The sequence below is a fragment of the Leptonychotes weddellii genome, chromosome 1 (genome assembly GCF_054177405.1).
Source record: "Leptonychotes weddellii isolate Sample4059 chromosome 1, ASM5417740v2, whole genome shotgun sequence".
NCBI lineage: Eukaryota > Metazoa > Chordata > Mammalia > Carnivora > Phocidae > Leptonychotes > Leptonychotes weddellii.
The window spans coordinates 63,044,939-63,068,258 of record NC_138369.1 but is presented as its reverse complement, the minus strand read 5'-3'; the positions used below and the strand labels follow the sequence as shown (position 1 = coordinate 63,068,258).

The window sequence follows — 23,320 nt, the reverse complement described above, 5'->3', positions numbered from 1 at the left end:
ACAATAGTTTCATACCAAAATTGTTTTTTGTCTTGAAATAATATTTGGAATCTTGCTTGTATTTTTTTCATTGTGCCTAAAACCTCAAATTTTCTAGAATATGAGATCTCTTTACAAAAGATGTTTCGCTGTTCCATAATGTCATTTCCTATAGATTTCAGAATTTCTTTTTCCAATCTAATCTTGCTTATCCTTGAAGTTAAGGTTGTTGTTTTGGTTAAAATATAAAGGTGCAGTTAAATATATGATATATTTTGATCTTAATGGCTAATATGCCAGGTTTATGGCTGTTTTATCTTGATACATATATACAACTAAGTCCCAACACTAATTCCTTGTGTGAAAGAGAGAACATTCATGGACATAGAGATAATGCTAGTGATTGTTTGGGTTCCCATTCTATTAAGGAAATGTACTTAGCACTATTGCTATTGGATTAGAAAATGATAGACATCATAATCTCACTCAAACATTAACATGTTTGGTGTAGGATAGCAATTCCCAAACTTGCCCAGTCATCAGAATCACCTGGAGGGCTGGCCAAAACACAGCTTGCTTGTCCCACCCTCAAGTTTCTGATTCAATGGTTCTGGGGTAAGGCCTGAGAATTTGCATTTTTAGCAAATTCCACAGTGATGCTGAGGCCAATGTGGTTCCCATCCTCCCCCCCCAGCCTTTTTGTCAAGTGGAAGGTAGTAGAGCAGGACAGTGAAGCCTATAGACTTAGGTGATACCCCACAGACTTTGGTGATAGCCCCAGAGTTGAGCCCTGGTTTTGATACTTATGAACCCTGTAACTTGGACAAGTTAGGGATCAATTTTGTCTTCTGTAAAATGATAACAATTATATTTATTAGGAATATTGAATAAAATAATGCATGTTAATTGTGTAGAACAATGCTTAGCCCTGTAATGAGTGCTTACTAAATGCAACGTTTGTAACTAGTAGTGATGGTAATTGGAGCAGTGAGAGTAGAAGCAGTAGTTAGTGGTAATAGAAAAGAATACACATGTTTCCTTTGTTCAGTTGCAATAAAAGTTTATTTTTCTTTCCTAAGGAGGCTGGGCAGAAAGCTTGCTTTTCATTTATGACATTGTTTCTATGAGAAACACTCAGCAAGAAGGGAATTCGTTGAAAAGAAGTAATGCCCTTAGTAAAAGAATGTTCAGGAGTGTGTTGAAGTTGGGAATCCATATTGTAGTTCAAGCAAAAGTCTATCCATTTGTGCAAGAGGTTTTTCAATATTCAGAACCTAATGCATTTGTTTCTTTCCTTCCCTTAGCAACAAGAGCAAGACCCAACAAACCTATACATCTCAAATCTCCCCATTTCTATGGATGAGCAGGAACTTGAAAATATGCTGAAACCCTTCGGACATGTCATTTCCACAAGAATACTAAGAGATGCTAATGGAGTCAGCAGGGGCGTTGGCTTTGCCAGGTAAAACACTTGCTACGTACATGTACATGTATTACTTGTGTTTCCTCCTTATTCCCTTTTAATTCCATTCCTTTCTAGAACTAGGACCCAAAGCAATAGACTATTTTACCCTCTCCCTGCAAAAAAGTAGCTTTTCAAACCGACTCTCTATCTTTGCTTCAATCCAAAGAATTCCAATGTAATTATAAATATGTTGTGCTTGCTAAAATCTGTATGTACAAAGAATGGTTATATGTGTCTCAGGTCATAATGATATGTATACCCAGTTCCCAATTCTCTCTTCTAGATTAGCAAAATCAGATGCTGCCAATTTCTGCTGGTGGTAATAAATGCCCAATACCCCAAAGCTAAAGAGCCCATGTGGTGAACAAAGCATCCAAATGTTTTTGCATTGATTTCCAAAGAATGAGACGATAGAATTTCTCAGTCAAGAAAAGGAAGAGAAGAAAGATTTCGAGAAACAAGAATTGTTGGGAAGTGCCAAGGAACCCAGACATATAAAGTGGGGGGATTAGGAGGGTATTTGCATTTAAGAGGCCCTGGCTGTGTGGTTTTGATGTTTTACACAGAACAGAAAAAAGCAAATTGCACTTTTTTCATTGTCAGAAAAGGAAAAGTAGTTTTCATCTTAACTTTAAGGGATGTTTACAAAGGAAGATCTCAGCCAGGAACGGAGTTAAAATGGTTGCACCTGCTGTGCTTTCATGAAAAACAAAGCAAAAGAAACCGCAGAGAAAAACTGCTCAACAACAAAGAACGAGAGTAAAAGCCATGTCTCCATGGCTTGGTGTGTTTATGTGTCTCCAGCTGACTTAACGTGGATGAGTGAATGGATGCTAGAGTCATTGGGAAGTCAGCCCTTTGCAGACAGGTGTGTCCATCTATAATAAACCCTGCCATTACCTGGAAACCATTCCAAACCAACTTTTATTAACACACTTTGAAAGATAGCAAATTGTAGGGGCGCCTGGGTGGCTCATTCAGTTAGACATCTGACTCTTGACTTTGGCTTGGGTCATGATCTCAGGGTCTTGAGATTAAGCCCCGTGTTGGGCTCTGTGCTGAGCATGGAGCCTGCTTGGGATTCTCCGTCTCCCTCTGCCCCTCCTGGGCTCACTTTCTCTCTCTATCTCTCTAAATACATGCATACATACATACATACATACATACCAATCTCTAACTTGACTTCCTACAAGTCATGGACCATGTCTTAAAATTCATATCTCCACCATTTTCTAGTAGACTGGTAGACATATACAAGATGCATGATGAGTTGAAGAAAAATAAGCAGAATGAAGAAACTCTCCCTGACTTGAATGTATGCTTGAGGCATTCACTTTTTCAGATCATTGGTAACTGCTCATTTGCATGGTCAAGACAGAGCTAATCACATCACCCAGGGCTCCGAATTTTGCCAATGTCCTCATTGTTGGATAGTGTCTAAGCTACTGTGGGAGGGCTGGCCAGTGTGGGAGTTCACTGAAAGGAACAGCATGCACATCCTTCTGGTCCTTCTCCCACTTCTTGTCCCCCGAAAATCTCTAACAAATGAATTTCTCCTTCATTTGTAATGCTGAGAAATGAACATATTTCAACTTTATCAAGAGAAAACATTTTCTAAAATCTGTGGTGATCTTTTTTTTTTTTTTTTTTTTTAAGCAAAGGGCTTTTGATACAGAGTATAGTAATTCTCTAGGGCTGCCGTAACAGAATACAACAGACTGGGTGGGTTAAATGACGGAAATTTATTTTCTCACAGTTCTGGAAGCTAGAAGTCTAAGATCATGGTCCCAGTAGGCTTGGTTTCCTCTGAGGCTTCCCTCCTTGTCTTGTAGATGACCTTGTTTTCCCTGTATCTTCACATGGTCTTCACATGGTGTCTTACTCTCTTCTTTTTAAAAGGGTATCATTCATGGGGCGCCTGGCTGGCTCAGTCAGAAGAGCATGTGACTCTTGATCTCAGGGTCATGAGTTCGAGCCCTATATTGGGTATAGACATTATTTAAATAAATAAACTTAGATTAAAAAAAAATTAAAGGACATCAGGGGTGCCTGGGTGGCCCAGTCGGTTAAGCATCTGCCTTTGGCTCAGGTCACGATCCCAGGGACTTCAGATCAAGCCCCACGCTGTTGGGCTCACTGCTTAGCAGGGAATCTGTTTCTCTCTTTCCCTCTGCTTTGCCCCACCCTTGTGCCCTCTCTGTCTCAAATAAATAAAAAAAAAATTAAAGAACTTGGGGCGCCTGGGTGGCTCAGTCGTTAAGCCTCTGCCTTCGGCTCAGGTCATGATCTCAGGGTCCTGGGATCGAGCCCCACATCGGGCTCCCTGCTCGGCGGGAGGCCTGCTTCTCCCTCTCCACTCCCCCTGCTTGTGTTCCCTCTCTCGCTGTATCTCTCTCTGTCAAATAAATAAAAATCTTTAAAAAAAAAAAAAATTAAAGAACATCAGTCAGATTGGATGAGGACCCACCCATTCGAGGCCCTATCTCCATATACACTCACATTATGAAGGACTTCAACATAGAAATTTGTTGTGGTTGGAGGCACAATTCAGCTTATAACACAGAGATTGGGCTGTTCATTTCTCTCACTTCTGTCTTCTCTATACACTTTCAGTTTGCTTAAAATGAAGAATATTCTTCTTGGTGCAGAATCAAGTAATGCACATTGTAAGAGGCAACACTATAATCACAGTATATGATTTCATGGAAGAGTAAATCCTATAGTTCTTTTTTTCTTTAGGAACTGAGGAAGAGTGGGAATTTTAAATTATTCTTTTATGCCTGCTCTAAATGCAACCTTGGACATTTTCTCTGCATTTTCTCAAACCACTGTGGCTACTACCTTAACAAACTCGATCATTCACAAATTCACTTTTACAGTTTTCCTTCTTTTTAGATATCACCCTTTTCCCATTGTTAGCCTTTCTCATTTGGAGCTCTCCCTCTGAACCACAAAACAGAGATAACTTGAGTGACAATTCTCTCCCTTCTTCCCAGGATAGCCGGCAGCTAGTGAGAAAAGTTAATGGATTACATACAATGGATGCCTTGGGACAGTGGTTCTCAAAGTGTAGTTTCCAGGACAGAAACGTCAGCATTATTTGGGAAATTGTTAGAAATGCAATTTTGGGGCCCTATCCCAGACTTACTGAATCAGCAATGGTGGGGGGTAGATGGGGTGCAGCAATCTGTGCTTTATCAAGCACTTTAGGTGACTCTCATGCTCTCTAAACCCTGAAAAGCATTGCCTTAGGGCATTAGGACTGATTCTCAAATCATCTGGAAGGACTGTAAAATTTCAAAATGTTGGGTTCCATTCTTAGAAATTTTTCCTGATGGAGATGATTCCTGTTGACACCTCGATCACACTGTACCCCTTTTGTCAAATGAACTGGTCATGAATCCATCTCCCGTCCTGTTCTTCAAGTGTAGGGACCATGTCTTGCTCTTCTTCATGTCTGTCCCAGCACCTAGAATGTTGTCTGACACATTATTGATCTTCAGTAAATTTTTGATGATGAACAAATGAAATCACTTCAAGTGTTTTGGTTTTTTTTGTTTGTGACTATAACTGTGCAGGGTGGTAGCATTTGATGACAATGATAAGCCAATTCTGAGATGGGTGAACTGGGGTTTTAGGGGAAACTACAGTCACATCAGCTCAACTATTACTGATTTACAAATGATTTCTTCCTCTAAAAGTTCACAGTGACACAGGTGTTATTAAAAGAAAATGCTTATTTGATTGGGAGAAGAGTCGGCCTGTAAATGTGCCTGGTAAACTGAATCTATCTCTTGAATTTATGACTCCCTCAATTCGTGTAACCTGAATAAATTTATCAGGCTTCATTTTAAAGATTTTTATTTATTTATTTTATTTTATTTGAGAGAAATAGAGCATGAGCAGGGTGAGGGGCAGAGGGAGAAGGAGAGACTCTCAAGCAGACTCCACACTGAGCACGGGGCTCAGTCTCAAGACCCTGAGATCATGACCCGAACCCAAACCAAGAATCAGTCGGTTAACTGACTGAGTCACCCAGATGCCCTGGCAAGTTTCATTTTAAATATTACCATTGGTCACTTCTAACCACCAGATATGGTCCTTGATTCATATGCAAGATATCCCAAAATTCTTTAACTAGAAAGACACCCCCCATTATTATTTTACTTGCAAGCTATACATTAATCTCCTTTGATAACCATCTCTTCAAAGTAAAGGTTAGTATCTTCATTTTATATTTAAAACATTGAACTTCAAAGCATAGATTTGAATGCCAGGAGGGTGCACAGCACAATTACCGGCTTTTCAAATTCCAGAAGCACCAGATATCTCTGAAATTACAGACATTTTATTTCATTTTTTATGTTTTTTTTTTACTCTCTTACAACCTAAAACAATTAGTAAGATCCACCGCCCCCTAGGCAGCATTTTATAGCCAAGTCATAAACCTCTAAAAACAGAAGTTTATGGGGCACCTGGGTGGCTCAGTTGGTTAAGCGACTGCCTTCGGCTCAGGTCGTGATCCTGGAGTCCCGGGATCGAGTCCCGCATCGGGCTCCCTGCTCGGCGGGGAGCCTGCTTCTCCCTCTGACCCTCCCCCCTCTCGTGCTCTCTCTCTATCTCATTCTCTCTCTCAGATGAATAAATAAAATCTTTAAAAAAAAAAAAAAACAGAAGTTTATGGTGGGAATGCTGACAGTCAGACAAGACAGACCCACTACTGCAAAGCTAGTGAGTGCCAACAGACTACCTTGCCTTCCAGGGTGAGGATCAGAGCATAAATCAACCTGAGGCTGGACGGACATGACTGTGTGTTCTTGTTATCCATTTCCCATTCCCAGAAACATGAGACCATCTGTCTAACAAAAATCACATTGAAAGAGTGTTATGTGAGGCCGGTAAAGAATGACCCAAAGTGCAGAAGAGATGGGGGAGGTAAACATTCACAATTAATCCAGCTTCACCATCTGGGAACATAGAACCTCTTTAAGAAATGCATTTACTCTCCCCTGGTGAGCCAAAGAGCGTGAGAGACCGCTGAGCACAGAGACCTTTGTATTTTGTAGTATTTTTCACCCCTCTTCAGTCCTCTTAATTTGATTCTCATGGAATTTTGTTTGAATGACTTTTAACATATGGGCAGCCCTGTCTTCTGTCTCTCTCTACTAAATGAACATGTTTTCCAATTAAAGAGTTTCAGTTCTTTCTTTTTGCTAAGTAAAAAAATAATAATAATTGTGGTTATAGGCAGATAAATATCAGCCTGATTATTAAAAATCAGTATAAATAGTAGGTGAAAAATACTCTTTTTGTGTTTTCTTTAATTAGTGTTGAATATCTTTAAAATATTATTGATTTACCTTCTACCTCCTGATACTTCTTGCTCCTTATCTTCTCCCCTCCTGAAATATAATGAAACTCTGACTCAGGATCAGCATAATGAAAATACAGGAATTAAAAAAAATAATAAGGCAAATGCCAATACTTCCTTTGCAGGCAAATATATGCCCCTTTAAAATGACCATCACGCTTACCGAATTGTCATTGTTTGGAATGTGTTTCGATCATATCTCTTGATCTGATGGAATCTATGTTTGTGTTAAAAATCCCCCCCCTCCCTGCTTGCTGTTTTGGCAACGTTTTGCCATTTCTACCTCAAACCTACATGGAAATAGGAAATCAAATGTGAACAAAGAAAATCTCCAAAGTGTAAATTTAGTGATTAGTCATCTCCAAATTGCAGCTACGTTTGCACAGAGAGAGGTTACAGTTTTTGCTGAGACTGAAGAGAATAAGGGCTGTTACTCTGTTTGGTAATCTTAATTCCTCAGCCAATTGCCAGCAAATGTGATCTACTGGAGAGTAAACTTCTGGTCCATCCTTCAGCTTCTGGATCTTTGTTCTTGTTTTACGTGTTTCTTCATTTATCTTGATCTGTTTCTGCACAACATTTCTTTCTTTCACCATCAGTTAAGTCATGATCATGGCTAGAGATACGGCAGAACATTCTACTTTCTTTTCCATATATTTGGAGCCCAGGTTTCAAGACCCACACCAACCAACCAAGCAAAGAACCAACCAGTCAACCAATCAAACAAATGGATTAAATTGTATCAAGTAATCTATAATTTTGAAATGTCCTGGACTCAATTCTTGCTCTATACATGGCTTTATAAAAACTTAGAGAAGGAGGGAAACATATAACTTATTGTTTTATCATTATAACATTGAAATGACTGGATCCCAAGGATCATCCTCTGTAGGATGAGAAGAGAGTTCTGAATATTTACTCATGTAAAACTGAAATTGGAGAACTTTGTTACCTCGAGGCTGGAAACAGTAAACATTAAGTGGGCTCAGGGCCTATAAGATTTCTTTGCCCTGTACTGGCTGTAAGCACAAACCGTGATGGGGACTCTTGGACCATCTGAAGGCTGTGAAGATGTGAGGTAGGTTGTCTGCTTCCCACCAATAAAGAAGAAACACTGGGAAATGTCATTTGGACTCACAAGTGTGAGTCTTTTTATTTGGTGTCTTTCCTATATTCTCAACTTTCTGTGAGTTGGATCATCCCATCCACTCACTCTGTGTGGTTATGAAGATGGCTTTCTGGGTAGAAATAACATAGCTTGCATCTTACTTCTGCACCTCCTATCTGTGTTCTTGGACAGGTACATCAACTCTCTGAGCCTCCTTTTCTGATATGTATAATGTATTTATTCATTCATTCAATTCATCCAGTAAATATCTCTTGGGCACTATAATATGCCAGTAATTGTTCTAGATATTAATTCAGAGGGGTACACAGGAGAAAAATATCTGACATGCTACTAGACTGGGGAGACAAAAAAATGTAACCAAACAAGTAAGAAGATATCAAATAACATCAAATAATCCATATAAAATAATTAAAGGGCTATAAAGGCAAAATAAAACAGGGGTAAAATAGAGAGTATGGCAGAATGAGAGGCTAGAAGTCAGGGACAGGAAAGTTCTCGGAAGAGAGAGCATTTAGTCTGAGACACAGATGATAAGAAGGAACAAGAGAGTCTCTTGGTGGGGTTGGATAGGGAATCCTGGCAAAGGGGAAAATGCAATCAGAGATCTAAGATGGGGCCAAGTTTGGCATGTTTGGGAACCAGAAAAAGGCAAAGTTTCTATTTCATAGAGGAAAGAAAAGAGATGTAACAGATAATAATATCTAGGAATCAAATGTGCCTGTAGCTCAAAGAGATTGATTAAAAGTGATAATGAATTCCAGTGGCATTTAACGGTAGGATTTTTCTAGATCTGAACATACTATACTTATCAATTCCTCCTTTATCTCAATTTTAATGTTTTTAATTTAATTTTCTTCCATTTCATCACCAAAACTCCTTTTGAAAACATTAATCTATGGTTAAAGGACAGATTTAAGTTATGATGTCAACCGGTGGTAGGCAGATAATCTAAGAGACAAGTAGTTCCCAGACTGGTGTAAAAGAAACCTTTTTTTTTTTTTTTTCCTTGCCTTTTTCTTCAAACACACAGCCTCCAGGATAATTTTGTTCCTTCAGCGTTGATAGTTTTATGGCAGAGCCATCAGCATGCTGGCTGCAAACAGAATTTCACCCCACATGATTTAACTGAAGAGACTAGAGTAAAGCAGGATTTACAAAAAGTGTGGGTAGAGTGAAGGAAACTGACCAAGGATGTTGAGATACCCAGAGATGACCAGCAGAAGGAAGCTTTTGCTGCCTTGAGATAGCTGAAGGCAGGTGGAAGAGTGCTCCCAGAGCCAGTGAGACCCAGAGCCATGGAAGGGGGCGCTGCCTGGAATAGCTGGAGACAGGGAGGGATGCAATCCCAGCCAGAGAGGGGGTGCCAAAGCCAAGAGAGAAGAAACAGGAACTGGTCAGACTTCTCTTTACTCCTACCAGGCCCCCAATGGCTAAACCCAATGAAAAGCCATCAGATAAAAGAGCTAAGAGGACACAGTTCATAGATGGATCACTTCTTTGAAGCATAGAGCAGAGAAGACATATAGAGGGGTAAACAGAAAACACATGGGTAAATTGACTTATTTTTCCTTCCCCTTGACTTCATTAATGGAAAAAAAAAAAGGAAAGAAAAAATAGTGCAAGGTTAATGATAACTAAGCATCTGCAACTTTACCTTAGCATTGGCAATTGATACAGGATGGTAGGGATGATGACAAACTGATTCGGTTTAAAGAAAGCAACTGTTCAACTTCAGGTCATGGTTGCTATGATGACATCACTTCTAAAACCAAATGTGTGAGGTTTTCTAACAATAAATACATGTTGTTTTTCCACATCAGTTCTCCAATTATGACACCAACTGAGTGTCCAACTATTCAATTCAATTCTAACACTGACTATATAGGATTATTGCCAGACCTCACAGGTTTAAGGGCTCAGTCCCCCCACAAGACTCTTCCCACCATTCCTTGACCCCGTCCGATTTGCTGATTCACTAGAACAATCCACAGAACTCATGAAAACAATTTACTTTTGTTTACTAGTATATTATGAAGGATACAACTCAGGAATGGCCAAAAGAGATGTAAAGGGCAAGATATAGGGTATAAGGAGTGGCTTAGAGCTTCTCTGTCTTCCCGGGGCATACCACCCTCCCGGTAAATCTCTCTGAACTCTTTTGTTTAGTGGTTGTTATGGAGGTTTTATTGCATAGGCATTGTTGATTCATTTACTGGCCATTGGTGATTGAGCTCAATCGTTAGCCCCTTTCCCATCCCCTGAGGTGGTGGGTGGAGCTGAAGCCTCCAACCTTCTCATCATTTGGTCTTTGTGGTGATCAGCCCCGTCCTGAATCTCTCTAGGGCTCCCTTCTTGAGTCACCTCATTAACATAAACTCAGGTGTGGCCCAAAAGGCTTTATTATAAGTAATGAAGGACATTTCTTTCACTCAGGAAATACCATGGGTTTTAGGAGTTCTGTGTCAGAAACCAGGGACAAAGACTAAATTTATTTTTATCGTACCATAGTTGCCATGCAGAAAACATGGATCAGACCATATCATCTTTCAAGAGGAATCAGGAATCCAAATTTTCACGTGAAGTCTCCCAGTCTTTAAATGTTGACAACCATTTCAGATTCTCTAAAACCTCTTTGTAGTCCAAACAAAACTTTCTACCTGAACGCTGGATTCAGCCCATGATTTCTAGTTTGGGACATGTGACAAAGAGCTCCAGAACAGTGGTTTTCAATCCTGGCTGCACACTGGAATCACCTGGGGAGCTTTGAAAAATATGTGCCTGGACTTCATGCCAAAGCAGTTAAATTAGAATCTCATGGGCTGGGGCCCAGACATTGGTATTTTTAAAAATAGTTTCCTGATCATTTTAATGTACAGTCATTTTAAAATAAACATTTTATTTTGGAGTGAGTTTAATTTAGCAGAAACGTTACAAAAGTAATAGAGAGTTCCCATACACACCACGTCATTTGTTAACATTTTACATCGCCATGGTGTATATGTCAAAATTAAGAAACTGATATTGATACATTACTATTAACTAAACTCCAGACTTTATTTGGATTTCACCAGTTTTTTCTACTGATACACTTTTTCTGCTCCAGAATCCAATCCAGGGTGCCATTTGTGTATTTAGTTGTCATGTCTCATCAGTCTGTTATAGTTTGTGACAATTTCTCAGACTTTCCTTGTTTTTCCTGAGTAGCACTAGCCAGGTATCCTGGGGAATGTCTCCAGAGTTGGGTTTGTCTGACGTTTTTCTCATGATAGGATCCATATGATGTATAGGTTTTTGGAAAGAATACCATAGAGGTGAAGTACCCTTCCAGTCACGTCAGATGAAGGTGTTTGGATGGAACTAGAGGGTATTATGCTATGCGAAATAAGTGCTATGGTGTATCTCCATTTTTGAGAACAGCTGCTCCAGTTAACAGAGATTGAACTAGAATGAAGGTAGCATGATCTATCCAGCATCAGAACACATTAAAGTAGACAGAGTACAGGGAATCAGGAGGGATGATGGGAGGCCAGCAATGGTACTTCATCTCTTACAGGTAAACCATCTGAACTGAGAGTCAAGAGACAAAGGTTCTATTCCAGGTTCATCCACTAACTAGTCTCTAGGGAAGGCAACTAGTGTTAGTTTCTTCATCTGTACAATTTAGAAGTTGATATCTGGGGCTATTTCTAGTCCTGAAATTATGTGATTCTAAAACTCTGGAGTGGGTTTTAATTAGTTAAATATTGTCCACAGTTTCATTTCCTAAAGAGGAATGTGTTGTAATGCCGAGTAAGACACCACCCAAATGTCTGGGTTTTGGCAAAGGTAGATGGCAGAGAGGCAGCTCTGCTTCAATATTTGGCGTTTATGATACTTGTTATATCCTAAAAATGTCAAGCACCCGGCAGATAGAAAACAAATATTAAAGACTCAGAAGAAAATTCAACTCATTTACTCATCTTTGTTCCTGGGACTCGACTGCTGTGCTTTCCATTACGATAGAGTAAGAAGTGAATGATGGAATTTATTTTTGAAACCTCAGAAGGAGTGCACATTTTAGTACTTTTAAAAATCTGTTAATGTTGTCCCTTTGCGTAACTCTAACCAGATTTAGATGGAAGACTGGCTTGCAACGTTGGATATTCTAAGTTGCCAATAATTTGTACAAAGCCTATGATTGCAAAACCACAAAAATTTCACAATAGCGGAAACCTCTAATTAACCAAAATAAGTGGCAGGGTGGATTTGTTTTACATATATGGTTAATAATGCTTATTGCTTTAAGATCATAAACTGAGAGATCCTCTCTTGAGCTGAGATAGGGAGGCTGCAGATGGTTTTGCAAAATCCTTTTCCACATCTGTGTGTCAAGTCTGACCCAGAACATTCTACTAATATTGGATCAAACTCTCCTCTGATGTAACTTGCCTGTGGGAATTGTATTGGCTGTGAAACCGGCTCCCCTTAGTAACTGGTATAAAAAAAATTTTTTTTTAAATCACAATTCTGTGGTTTGTTTTGAATGACTGAAGCCAGGTTCCTAGGCACTGAGACAAGAAAGAATGTCAAACGGGACCTTTAATGTGTATTTATATTTAAACATCAGACCTAACAGAAAACCCTGAAGCTTTATACAATGATTGGAGCCTTGTAAGAACCTAATTAATGTATCTTCGGGTGAATGGTTGGCCTGGCACGCGAGCTGTCCCGAGGTACTAGAGGGGGTTCAGGTACCGCCTGGGAAGAAGAGATGTGGTTGTAGTAGTGATTCAGTGGCCCGTCTGAAAGGGACATGTAAAGGCAGCTTTGTCTGGCATGCTGCCTTTTCAGACTCACTTGATAATGCTAGTGTCAGTTTCAACTGAAGCGTGGGCCAGATTGCAGATAGCTTGAGCTGGCATTTCAAAGCAGTTAATTGTGAAACTTGAGAAGAGAATGGGCACATTCTTCCTAAGGTGGCTATTCACATGCAGTCTCTCTCCACCCCCCACCCCCACCCCGCCCCAGAGCTCCAGTCTCACTTTTGTTCGGTTTCCACATAAAATACATGAGGAACCCTGAGCCTTTCCTTGGTGGCTCCTATATCACTGTCTTTGCTGGGACTGCTTTGCCTTGTTAAAATGTGCCCCGTGTATTAGAATGAAATTGTCACTGCTGGGTGGTGCAGCCTAACATGGTTTGACACTAAGCACCAGCAGCTACAGAAAACAGACTTTTATTGCATTTATTCTTTCAGGGAGGAGAGTCTCTAAAGGCTCAATGCAGACTTTCACTTAGTTAAATCTGAATGAAGCCACAGTGAACAATCTATGCTGCTCTCTTTATGCTCCTAGAAACAGCCCCCATCCGGCTTGATATGGATGTAAAATAGTCTTAAGAAAAGATGATCATACTTAGAATCCAAAAGGAAAGACTTAAGGCTTTCAATCCAGAGCAAAAAAATTTTAGGTGGGTAGAGTTGGTGAACCACCTGATTTCCTACTTTAGCTTCTTCTGTATTTCCTAAAACACATATAGAATCAACAAGCACGTGCACACACACACACACACACACACACACACCCCAGTCTAGTTTTAGTCTTCATTTAGAATTCCATGTCATTTTAAGACAAAGAGAAAGGATTTGATTTGTAGGACTCTTGCAAGCAAGCTTTAGATTCTTAACTGCCTTTTATCTAGATGAGTATCCAGAGAGAGATTGAACAAGGAGGGGGGCTCTGGGGCATAAGCTTTTCATTCTGTAGCTCTCCTGGAATAAAAATTCCATAAAGTAACATCTGTAGTAATTAAGGGCTTACATTTCCTCTCCCATTCATGTCTCTGGTAGGAAGGAAAGTTAATGTCCCTAAGAGACGATAGATAGTAGATCCTGTGGGAAGACAGAGAACAGAATTAGAATTCTTTTGTTCCTAGAAATGCAAGTTTCGTACTTCAAAAAAAAAAATAATAATAATAATAACAGGTTGGAAGATTTACTGTAAAGGATTCCACGGAAAGAAAAACTTGAAGGAGTTAGGAAAAGTGTACTTAGCTATTCCTAAATATTTGTAATGGAGAAAGATTCATCTTGCCTTTCTAACCCAAATATCTTCTGACTTGGAGGAACTTGTGATTAAGCAGTGAACAAAATGCTCTCTTTGTTTTTATTTTTATTTATCAAAATTGTATGTTATTAAGCTTAAAGAGGTTTAGTTGTTTTTTTCCCCCACATTTGGATATAAAATTGATTCATTCTTTACATGTTTTTCAAAATAACACCTATGTGGATCCACTGGGCCATTTGATAAATGAATAATAACCTATTGGTTTCCTGCACTTTCTTGTCATAGCAGGACCAGTGACATAATTTGTGGGACCCAGTGGAAGATAAAAATGCAGGACCCTTATTAGAAAATCATTAAGAATTTCAAGATGGTGCCAGCAGAGTTTTGAGCCAAGTACAGACTTATTCTAAGTCTGTGGCTCTGTCCTTCTGCATTGGTCTCATGCCAGGGAAGTCAGTTTTGCTTGGTAGGTAGAGATTTGCCATTTATATGTGTCTCTATACAGAAAGATGTGCCTGCATCCCATGCCTCATAGGAATATACATCAGAAAAGACCCTTTTTAAAAAAAAAATTGAGTCAGAAAATAATGACAGCCCCCCCCATTGGAATATGCTTCTGATACCATCTAGAATTTCTTAACCTGATAATTCAGGTACCCTTGTCTGCATCTCTCAGCTTATCTTCAAGAGTACCCCAAACCCCTGTGAACCTCCCACACAGGCACAGTGTTTTTTGGTTGTTTTTTTTTTTTAAGATTTTATTTATTTATTTGACAGAGACAGAGATAGCTAGAGCAGGAACACAAGCAGGGGGAATGGGAGAGGGAGAAGCAGGCTTCCTGCTGAGCAGGGAGCTCGATGTGGGACTCGATCCCAGGACTCCGGGACCATGACCTGAGCCGAAGGCAGACGCTTAACGACTGAGCCACCCAGGCACCCAAGGCACAGTGTTCTGCTCACCTCACCCCCTCTAAAAGGACACAGGGCCTGGTCAGCTCCCTGCCCTAATGACTTCTCTAAGGGCCCTTATGGCCTCCTGTGCCCACTTCTCAGTGTTTCCCTGGTTTCTGGAATTCCTCTCACATTTGAATTCCTGTAGCTGTAATAAATGTGTAACCTATTTGGTGTTTGTTTACATATTTTCCCTTATCTTATTTCCTGTGCATGTAATAGGCTCCTGAAAACACACTTAAGATTTAGGTGTAGGGAAGTTTTATAACTTGAGTTAAAAAGCTCCATTCCAAGACAGCTCATATTAATAACACAGCAGAAAATCCAAAATTATATTTTGCCTTTTAGACAAATTTCACACGTTTCATACACATTCTTTCATATGTGTGTGGGCTGTTTTTTAAATTTGTATTTGCCTCTAGTGTACTGTTTGGGGGACTTAATTTCCTTTCATCAGAATCAGCCCTTTAATTTTTATCTTCCCCATCCAATGTTATAAAATAAAGCCCTGCTATAGTTAATTATTTAGAAAATGTTGCCAATACTAGTCTACTTAGGATAGGGTAACACTGCCAATATTGACATTATGATGGTATAGTTCAAAATGTTCATTCATTAGCTTGCAAGTGAGATGCCAAAATTTGACCCAAGAAACCTAGTTTAGGAATATGGATATCTAGTGTGAAAAAAGAGAGGATTTCCAAAATTCAAAGTGAAGAAAGTTCAGGAGTTGAGGTTTATGTATTTATGTTCTCTGAGGACTCTGAGGACACATTTGGGACCCCAAATAATTCTCTTTTGTACTTTCACCCAGTGGGTTTTCAATAAAAATGTCAAGGTGTTGGTGACAACGCTACTATATTAATCATCACGTTAGACGACACAGAGTGGAAATAACAGCACATCTCCTCAGCTTGTTTTGTGGAGTCCCTCAGCCCAATAGCTTAGTAGTTATAGTTCTGCTTTGGTGTTAGACAAGCCTTAGTTAAAATCTCAACTCCGCCACTCATTGCCAAGGTCGTTCGTCTGTGTAAGCCTCAGAGCCTTCGATGGAAAGGGCAACAAGACCTACCTTTCAGGTTTGCTAATTCAGACATGCAACAGGTATTTATGGAGCACTTTCAACTGCCAGACAGTGTTTTGTGGATTAAGTAAGATGATGCCTCAGTATTACTTCTGGGAGAGGAATCAGCATAGAGCCGTCCCCACATAGGCAACTTTCAATGCAGTAAATAAATACCTACTCTCAGCAATGGTGAGTTTGTGATAGTTTGATCATGGTGGTCATGGCAACAGTTGACAAGTCTCGTAGAATTCTCAAATCAAGCTTTTCCATGGCTTTTCTATTTTCGTTTTCATTTTTATTTACTTTTCCTGAATATACACAACCTTAAGAAAGTATATGATCCCCTGTTTACCTCTTTTTCCAGAATGGAGTCTACTGAAAAATGTGAAGTGGTAATTCAACATTTTAATGGAAAATATCTGAAAACACCACCAGGCATCCCAGGTAAGGAATACCATTAAATAATCATTCATTTGTGTCTAGGCTGATTGCTATTATTAAAATGAGTACACGGTAAAGCCCTTGGTTGGTCACTGGGAATGAAAAGGTTACTTTTGTAATTGTGTGTTTTTAAATAGTAAGTAGCAACTTATCTTTCTCAAAACTACCAAAAGCTTCTTGGTGATTCTTCTTTGGCCTTTCTTTTGACTCTCTGCTGCTGATTGTCTGAAGTGAATTGGAAGAGAAACAGCAAAGAATAGTTTAAAATGCACTTCAAGTGAAGGAAGCTCATGACTCCTGTTTCTATTTTATAATGTATCTATCTAAACAGTGATAGTCACAGTGAAGTACACTGATTGATGCCAGTTTCCAAACATTTTTTATCAGTCCATCACAAGAAGGGGACAGAGCATGAGAGGAAGCATTTAGAAATGCCTTTTGGGTGTTGTTTTTTTTTTTTTTTTTTTTTTGCATTTAGAAATTTTATAGCAATTTGACATTGCCATGAAATCTGAATGCATAATTTCATATTTTTAAAAAAATATCAGTTACTGACATATTGATTTTTTTTTTGTGAACTGTCCACTCATCGGAGATAGTTTGAGAAGCACCAATCTTGACTGTCCCATTTCACATTTCCCAAGGCAAAATCCTTAAACTTTTATACACATCATAAGTTGATATAACTTTCTGCTATTAAAAATTACATTCAACATAAGGAACTGAATATGTCTCATGTGTCTGGACTTCAGCTGCAATACCTCAACTTGCTATTAATCTGGTAGCAGTATATATGGCAAGTGTTTAATATTAAGTGAGTAGATTAAAAAATATATCTTACTCATGCATAAAAATACTCAAGATGGAGTGAAGTGCTAAAAAGGAAGAATTATAATGAGTGGATAAAGAAATGTCTGACTAATCCGTATTGGTTTATTGGTTGCTTTTTCGTTTTTGGTGATTCTCAGGGGACAAATGTGACTTCTTCAGTCTTCTGATATTTTCCTTTTGATTTTTTTAAGCTGGACTAATATAGTGTTTGCTATGTAATGTGTCTGCTATTTAAAACACATGGTTAGAGAGTTCAGGGGTTAAATATTTCAGTTCCTTAAAATGTATTGAGGCTACATAGAAGAGGAAATCTGAACAAAAAGAGAAATATTATTGTAAAAGGGTCAGGGTCCTTTTAGGCCTCGGTTCATTTGGGGAGGTGTCGGGAAAGGAGAAGGGCCCTTCAGATGCTCACTTAGATGATCTGGAAAATCCAAAGCAGCATCTCCTGGTTAATCAGAGAGTGCGCACACATTGACGCCTGTGTCTCGATTTGGTTAGCTTCCATGCATAACGTTCCCTTGAGAACCGACTGCATTATGATCCAATTGGAGACATATGGTGTTGTTAAGGAAAGAGTTAGCAGTTTTCATCTCAGCATGTAAGCTGCCCTTGAATTTTAGGAAAAATACTTATTTTTTTTTTCTTTTAGCATAAAAGACACTTTAAGATACTCTGCTCAGACCTATCATTGAATAAAGGGGTTGCATTATTAGAGGATTCTCCCCTTATTTGTCCCATTTTATCCAACGGATGCCTATCTAGAAGGCATTCAAACTAGGTGTGAATTAGATGGTTACATAAAAAAAAAAAAAAAAGAATGAGCAAATTATGTAGAAATTTTTGTTGATTAAAGTTATAATACATCTCAGGGTTTTTTTTAGGTTTCTTCATTTTCAGAAAAAGTCATTGAAATCCTTCTTGACTTGATTGATTTGAAGCTGTACTATTTGGTTTTCGCCATAGAACATAGCTGACTAATACAATTTAATGCTAAAGACAAAGAAAGTCACTACAAATCCCCAAACGTCTGGGCATTCTTCCTGAATACACAGACTGTGATATCAACCTGTCTAATATCATAGCTACACCCAATGGAAACATTGTGAATAGCAAGAACCTGGTTATGAGTTTCTCACTCACTTTTTTTTTAAAAAGATTTTATTTATTTATTTATTTGAAAGAGAGAGAATGAGAGAGAGAGAGCATGAGAGGGGGGAGGGTCAGAGGGAGAAGCAGACTCCCTGCTGAGCAGGGAGCCCGATGTGGGACTCGATCCTGGGACTCCAGGATCATGACCTGAGCCGAAGGCAGTTGCTTGACCAACTGAGCCACCCAGGCACCCTCTCACTCACTTTTATCTCATGGGAACCCAAGAAGCAAAATAATTACGCTCAGTTATAAAACTCTTAAGAGATATAAGTTTATGCTTCTGAGATTTGTACTCAGTGTAATAGAATTAAATATATGATATTGATCATCATTATTACTTGAATTTGCTTATTTATGCAGTGGAAATCAAACAGAGTCAAATGTTAACAGAAGATATTTCATCTTTAATGTTTAAGTTTGATACGGAATAAAATAGGATATAATGCAAAATGTGGGTATTTTGGTAAGTCCAGTAGTAAAACGCCCTCATTGAGTTGATTCACGAAGTCAGAATGGGTATGATCAAATATGAGTGTATGCTGTTTGCCCTTATTGGTCCTCACTGCTTATTTATTGTAGATGATTGAAATGTTATTTCCAAAAACTCATATCTTAATCCAATTTTCTATTCCAACTTGAAGACTGCAGGTGGGATGTCACTATAGGGCCCTGATACTGAATTGGAAATGATTCCTTTGATATTTTCAAAAGAAATCACCAATTTCCTAGCTTTTTCAATCCTAATGTAGCTTTAGAGAGACTGTCCTTGCTTGTGGGTATACTAATTAAAAGCAACTATAATTGATCTGACCCCCCTACAACTAAAATAGGATTCAAAAAAATTATAAACATCTCAGTGTTCTACATTATCAAGATTCGGCATCTTGGAATTCAGTTTGCAGTTTTCTGGAACTCACATTGATGGTTTCAATATAATGCTTTAAGGTCATGTGATTGATGGCCCCACAATGATCTAACAATGACCTGAGATTCTCAGGCCCTAAGAAAGCTGTAGAAAAGATTGCATGTTAAGTCAATCATCTTCTTACACTAGACCCCTGCTTTTATCTTATGCTAAGCAAGTAGAGAACAATTAGTACCCAATTTGCATTCTTTACTTCTCCATTTAGGGATGACTTGGGGGAAATGTGCACATGTCACTGGGCAAATATAGTGCCATTTTGGTTTCTGTCACTTTTGACAAATGATTTCTCTTAAAAGGAGTTGCAAAGTTAATTATTTCCCTGAGATGATCATCTAGTTTCCAAATCCTGTACTGTGTCATTTCCATATAAGAATAAGAAAAAAAAAAATAATTCAACCCAAAGCTTTGGCATTGCTCTGAATTTCAAATTAAAAAAAAAAATTATAGTTAAGGATATTTGCAAGGACATGTAACATTGACCACATTTATGTTGCTGCTTCCATTTTGATTTGTTAGTCTAGCAACAATTTTTTCATTAAATATAATTCATGATGGTATTTAATCTTGATTCCTGCTGACAGATTATGTGAGTTGGAAGGAAACTTTGCAGATATCTTCTTTTGCTTCATGCTTTCTCTGGGCTCCTCCTTTTTGTTCGTAAAAGATCTAATTTTAATGAATACATAATGGATCATTAATGGGTATTAGAGCCTCCAGAACTAGTTCTGTTCACTTTGGATTATAACGTTGTCCCCAGATTTTGGTTACCTGGATCAATGAGGCTAAATATACATGCCAAAAAAAAAATAAAGTTATTTGAATTCTGGTATGTATGGTATGGGATCAGGCCGCTGTGTTACTACTGGCAGGTGGGAAGGAGAGGCCAGGGTCAGTCATGTAGCCATCTACAGGAAACCATCATCTAGTATTTTCTCCCTCCCCTAGAGGGAAAAGAAAACACAGTGTTCCATAAATGTTGCATGTCCTACATATCGATCTTGATGTTTTCTGGACAAAATGAAGGATCATTAGTTGCTTGCCTGCCTAACCCCAGACATTTCTTTGTCCCATAATGAATTGCACAGCGATGTTGTACAGCCCCAAAGCATTTCATTTTCAAACCTCTGGCAAAAGCAAAGGGTAAGTTCCCAGACACTTAAGGGATTTGGAGGGCATGAACTTGAAAGGTTCACTTCCAAAGAGCCCCTGGAGCAGAGTGATGCACCATGTAGAAAAGACTTCCACATGTAAGGACATGTATTGATGAACGGATCACGCAGGCTAGTTTATAGAAAAATAAATCACGTTTTGCTCTCAAACTGGACTTGTGCCTGTATACACATTTTCCTGTCAATGGAGCAGTCTTTCCAGAAGAAAATGGAATAACCCACTTTTAGTATGATTTTCTTACTCTTGACGTAATTATGTCTAATCCCAGTTGAACTTCAAAAAAAGTAGGGAAGGGTAGGGAGAGACCTCACCATATTTTGAGATGTTTTTAATTTTAACAAATCTGTGATCAACAGAAATTTAGACAACTAAGTGAGTGATAGAGGTATCATATTTTCTAATAAATAAAATAAAACTGTGTGCCTTATTGATGCTTTGACACACAATCTTTCTATTGTGTGTTTATGAAAATAAAAATGTGTATGATTGTGGATATATACATATATATTTCTTGCGAGTATGCGAGGAAAAATATTTAAAGTCTGGTACTTCTTTAGAGAACATGAAAAGAAATGTTGTTTGTTTACCTTTAAACTTACCAGAGTAAAATATCAACAATGTACTTAAATTACATTTATATTTAATTAAAGACATGGTACAAAATTCTGAATGTTTGGCAATAGTATACAAATTTGTATCAGTGGACACTGTTGCAGTCCCTCACAATCAGTGTTTCCTCAGGCATAGCTGTCTATTAAGTCCACAAATGTAACAAATGTAGTAGTTGAGTATAAGGCAACAAATAGAAAAGTGTTATGGTATACAGCTTATCAAAAATATGTTTTTTTATGGTTTTACTTGATTGAAGCATTGCCTAACTCTGAGTTTTTCATCTTCGGGAAACTAGAACATCATTTGCGTAAGAAACTTTGTAAATACTACAATCCCCAACTGAGTGTCAGTTTAGATTTCTCATTAATAAGAGGATTTTTGCAATATTTAGGAGCTACTTTCTGTGAAGACTCTCATTTTTAATGTTAGTGATGCCTTCTTAATTATTTCAAGGTACCAAATACATAGTTGCTTCATAATGAAACACTGTTGGGATATTATTAGTGAACTTCACAGAGTAGCCTGGCAATTTCAGAGTCAATAGAGTCTTAGAATCTGTATGAATTCTATGGACATGAACTAGGTCAATCATTTCTCAACCTTCCTATGGAGCCACAGTTGAAACTGTCAAAGTATGAGTTGGTTACTGATTAGAGAGGGGAGAAAGGAGACAAAGATGATTAAATTTCTAATCTGGAAAATGAGAAGCCTGACAGGGAAGGTACAGGGGATCATCTTCAGGAGGTTAGAATGATTGAAATGGGTTGTGTGCCCTATGCTACATCCCCTCCTCCTACCTGATTACAGCTGCAATAAGTGGGCAATCTCTGTTCATCCTGGAAGCATCCATCTGGAGCATCTACTGAATCGCTCCACTTTCCTACCTTGGGGCAAAATATATAAAAGCTCACCCAACACAGCATAGGTTTTCTGCAAACTTTGGGAGAGTTGTCACTTCTTGGAACAACCCTCAACTAGCGGGTTATTGAAGTCAGTGGATAAAATTGAGCCTCTCATTCTTTGGAGAGACAATTCTAAGTCACAATCTACAAGATTCCTTACAGGATTGTCCACAGTGGTAAAACAAGCTCAGTGAGGCACCTTTTATTGGCTTTTCCTTCTTCCCTGCCTTCCTTTTCCCTTTCTATAATATCTGCTTCCTGGCATCAGCTCCCAATTAAATTACCTTGTCCCAAGCTCTGATTCGGGGAAACTCAAATTAAGGTGGGTGTTCCCGGAATTGTGATGGGGAACTATGTTTTGATTTAAGACTTCTGACCATAGAGGAAAACAGACCCAGCTAAAATGGTGAAGTGAATTGCATAGACCAAATATATTGTTTTTGTGACTTTTTTTATTTAACAGCCGTACTTATGAACCACATATTTGGGATGATGAAGATGAATATTAGTGGTAGTAGACACATGGTAGTCAGGGTTTAAATTTAGCAAGAGAAGTATGGAAAAAGATAAGGACAAACATGCCACCAGTGACATGGCTGACCTTGGAACAACTGAGGGCATAAAGAGGTGGATGGTTGTTGAAATTGGGGAGGGAAGGGAAAACTAGGGAATAGTCATAATGCCAGCAGCAAAGTGAAGGTGGGATGCAAGCATAGAAAATTAGGGCCACAGAGAAAGGGACTTATGAGATGTTGGTCCTGGATGAATGTGGAGTGGTGGATGTTGATAATGAGGTCCTAAGTGGGAATGGCTTAAGAGAAATGGAGATGATCTTTAGCTGGACAATTGGAGACCTTGGATTAGAATGTTGGACATTTTCAGCAACACTGGAGATTTCCTTACTCAATCTTATACTTCGCTTGATTTTCTCCGAAGTTCTAATCTTCACAGGAGCAGGTGGGAAAGTGTAAGCAGTACTGAGGTAATTTTTTGTTTACTTATTTGATTCGATTCTGAGTTTTCTAAACCAGGCTTTGTTTTTGTGTTTGTTTTTGTTTTTGTTTTTCCATTTTTCCTGCTTCAACAGCTATTGCTCAACTCAATGCAGATTCTTAGCAAATGTTCTTTGGAGTTGATGTGCACTCCCTTGTCTTGAATAACCCTTCTACTTGTATTTGTTCAATGAACTTCCTGAGGGTATATGGTTGATACCCAACTCCTGTGCATCAACAAACTTGGAGGAAAACATTGAGATAAATCTTCAGATCTTTTCTTTTTTTTT

At 38.6% G+C, this 23,320-nt stretch overlaps 1 protein-coding gene across 1 annotated transcript in view; it reads left to right on the top strand.

Moving 5' to 3' along the window:
- RBMS3 (RNA binding motif single stranded interacting protein 3) overlaps positions 1-23,320 on the top strand; it is a 668,889-nt gene that overhangs the window by 424,916 nt on the left and 220,653 nt on the right. The window contains exons 5-6 of the mRNA XM_081826971.1: positions 1,284-1,441; positions 16,370-16,463. Of these exons, the coding sequence (XP_081683097.1) occupies positions 1,284-1,441; positions 16,370-16,463 (252 nt within the window). The remainder of the gene's footprint in view (positions 1-1,283; positions 1,442-16,369; positions 16,464-23,320) is intronic.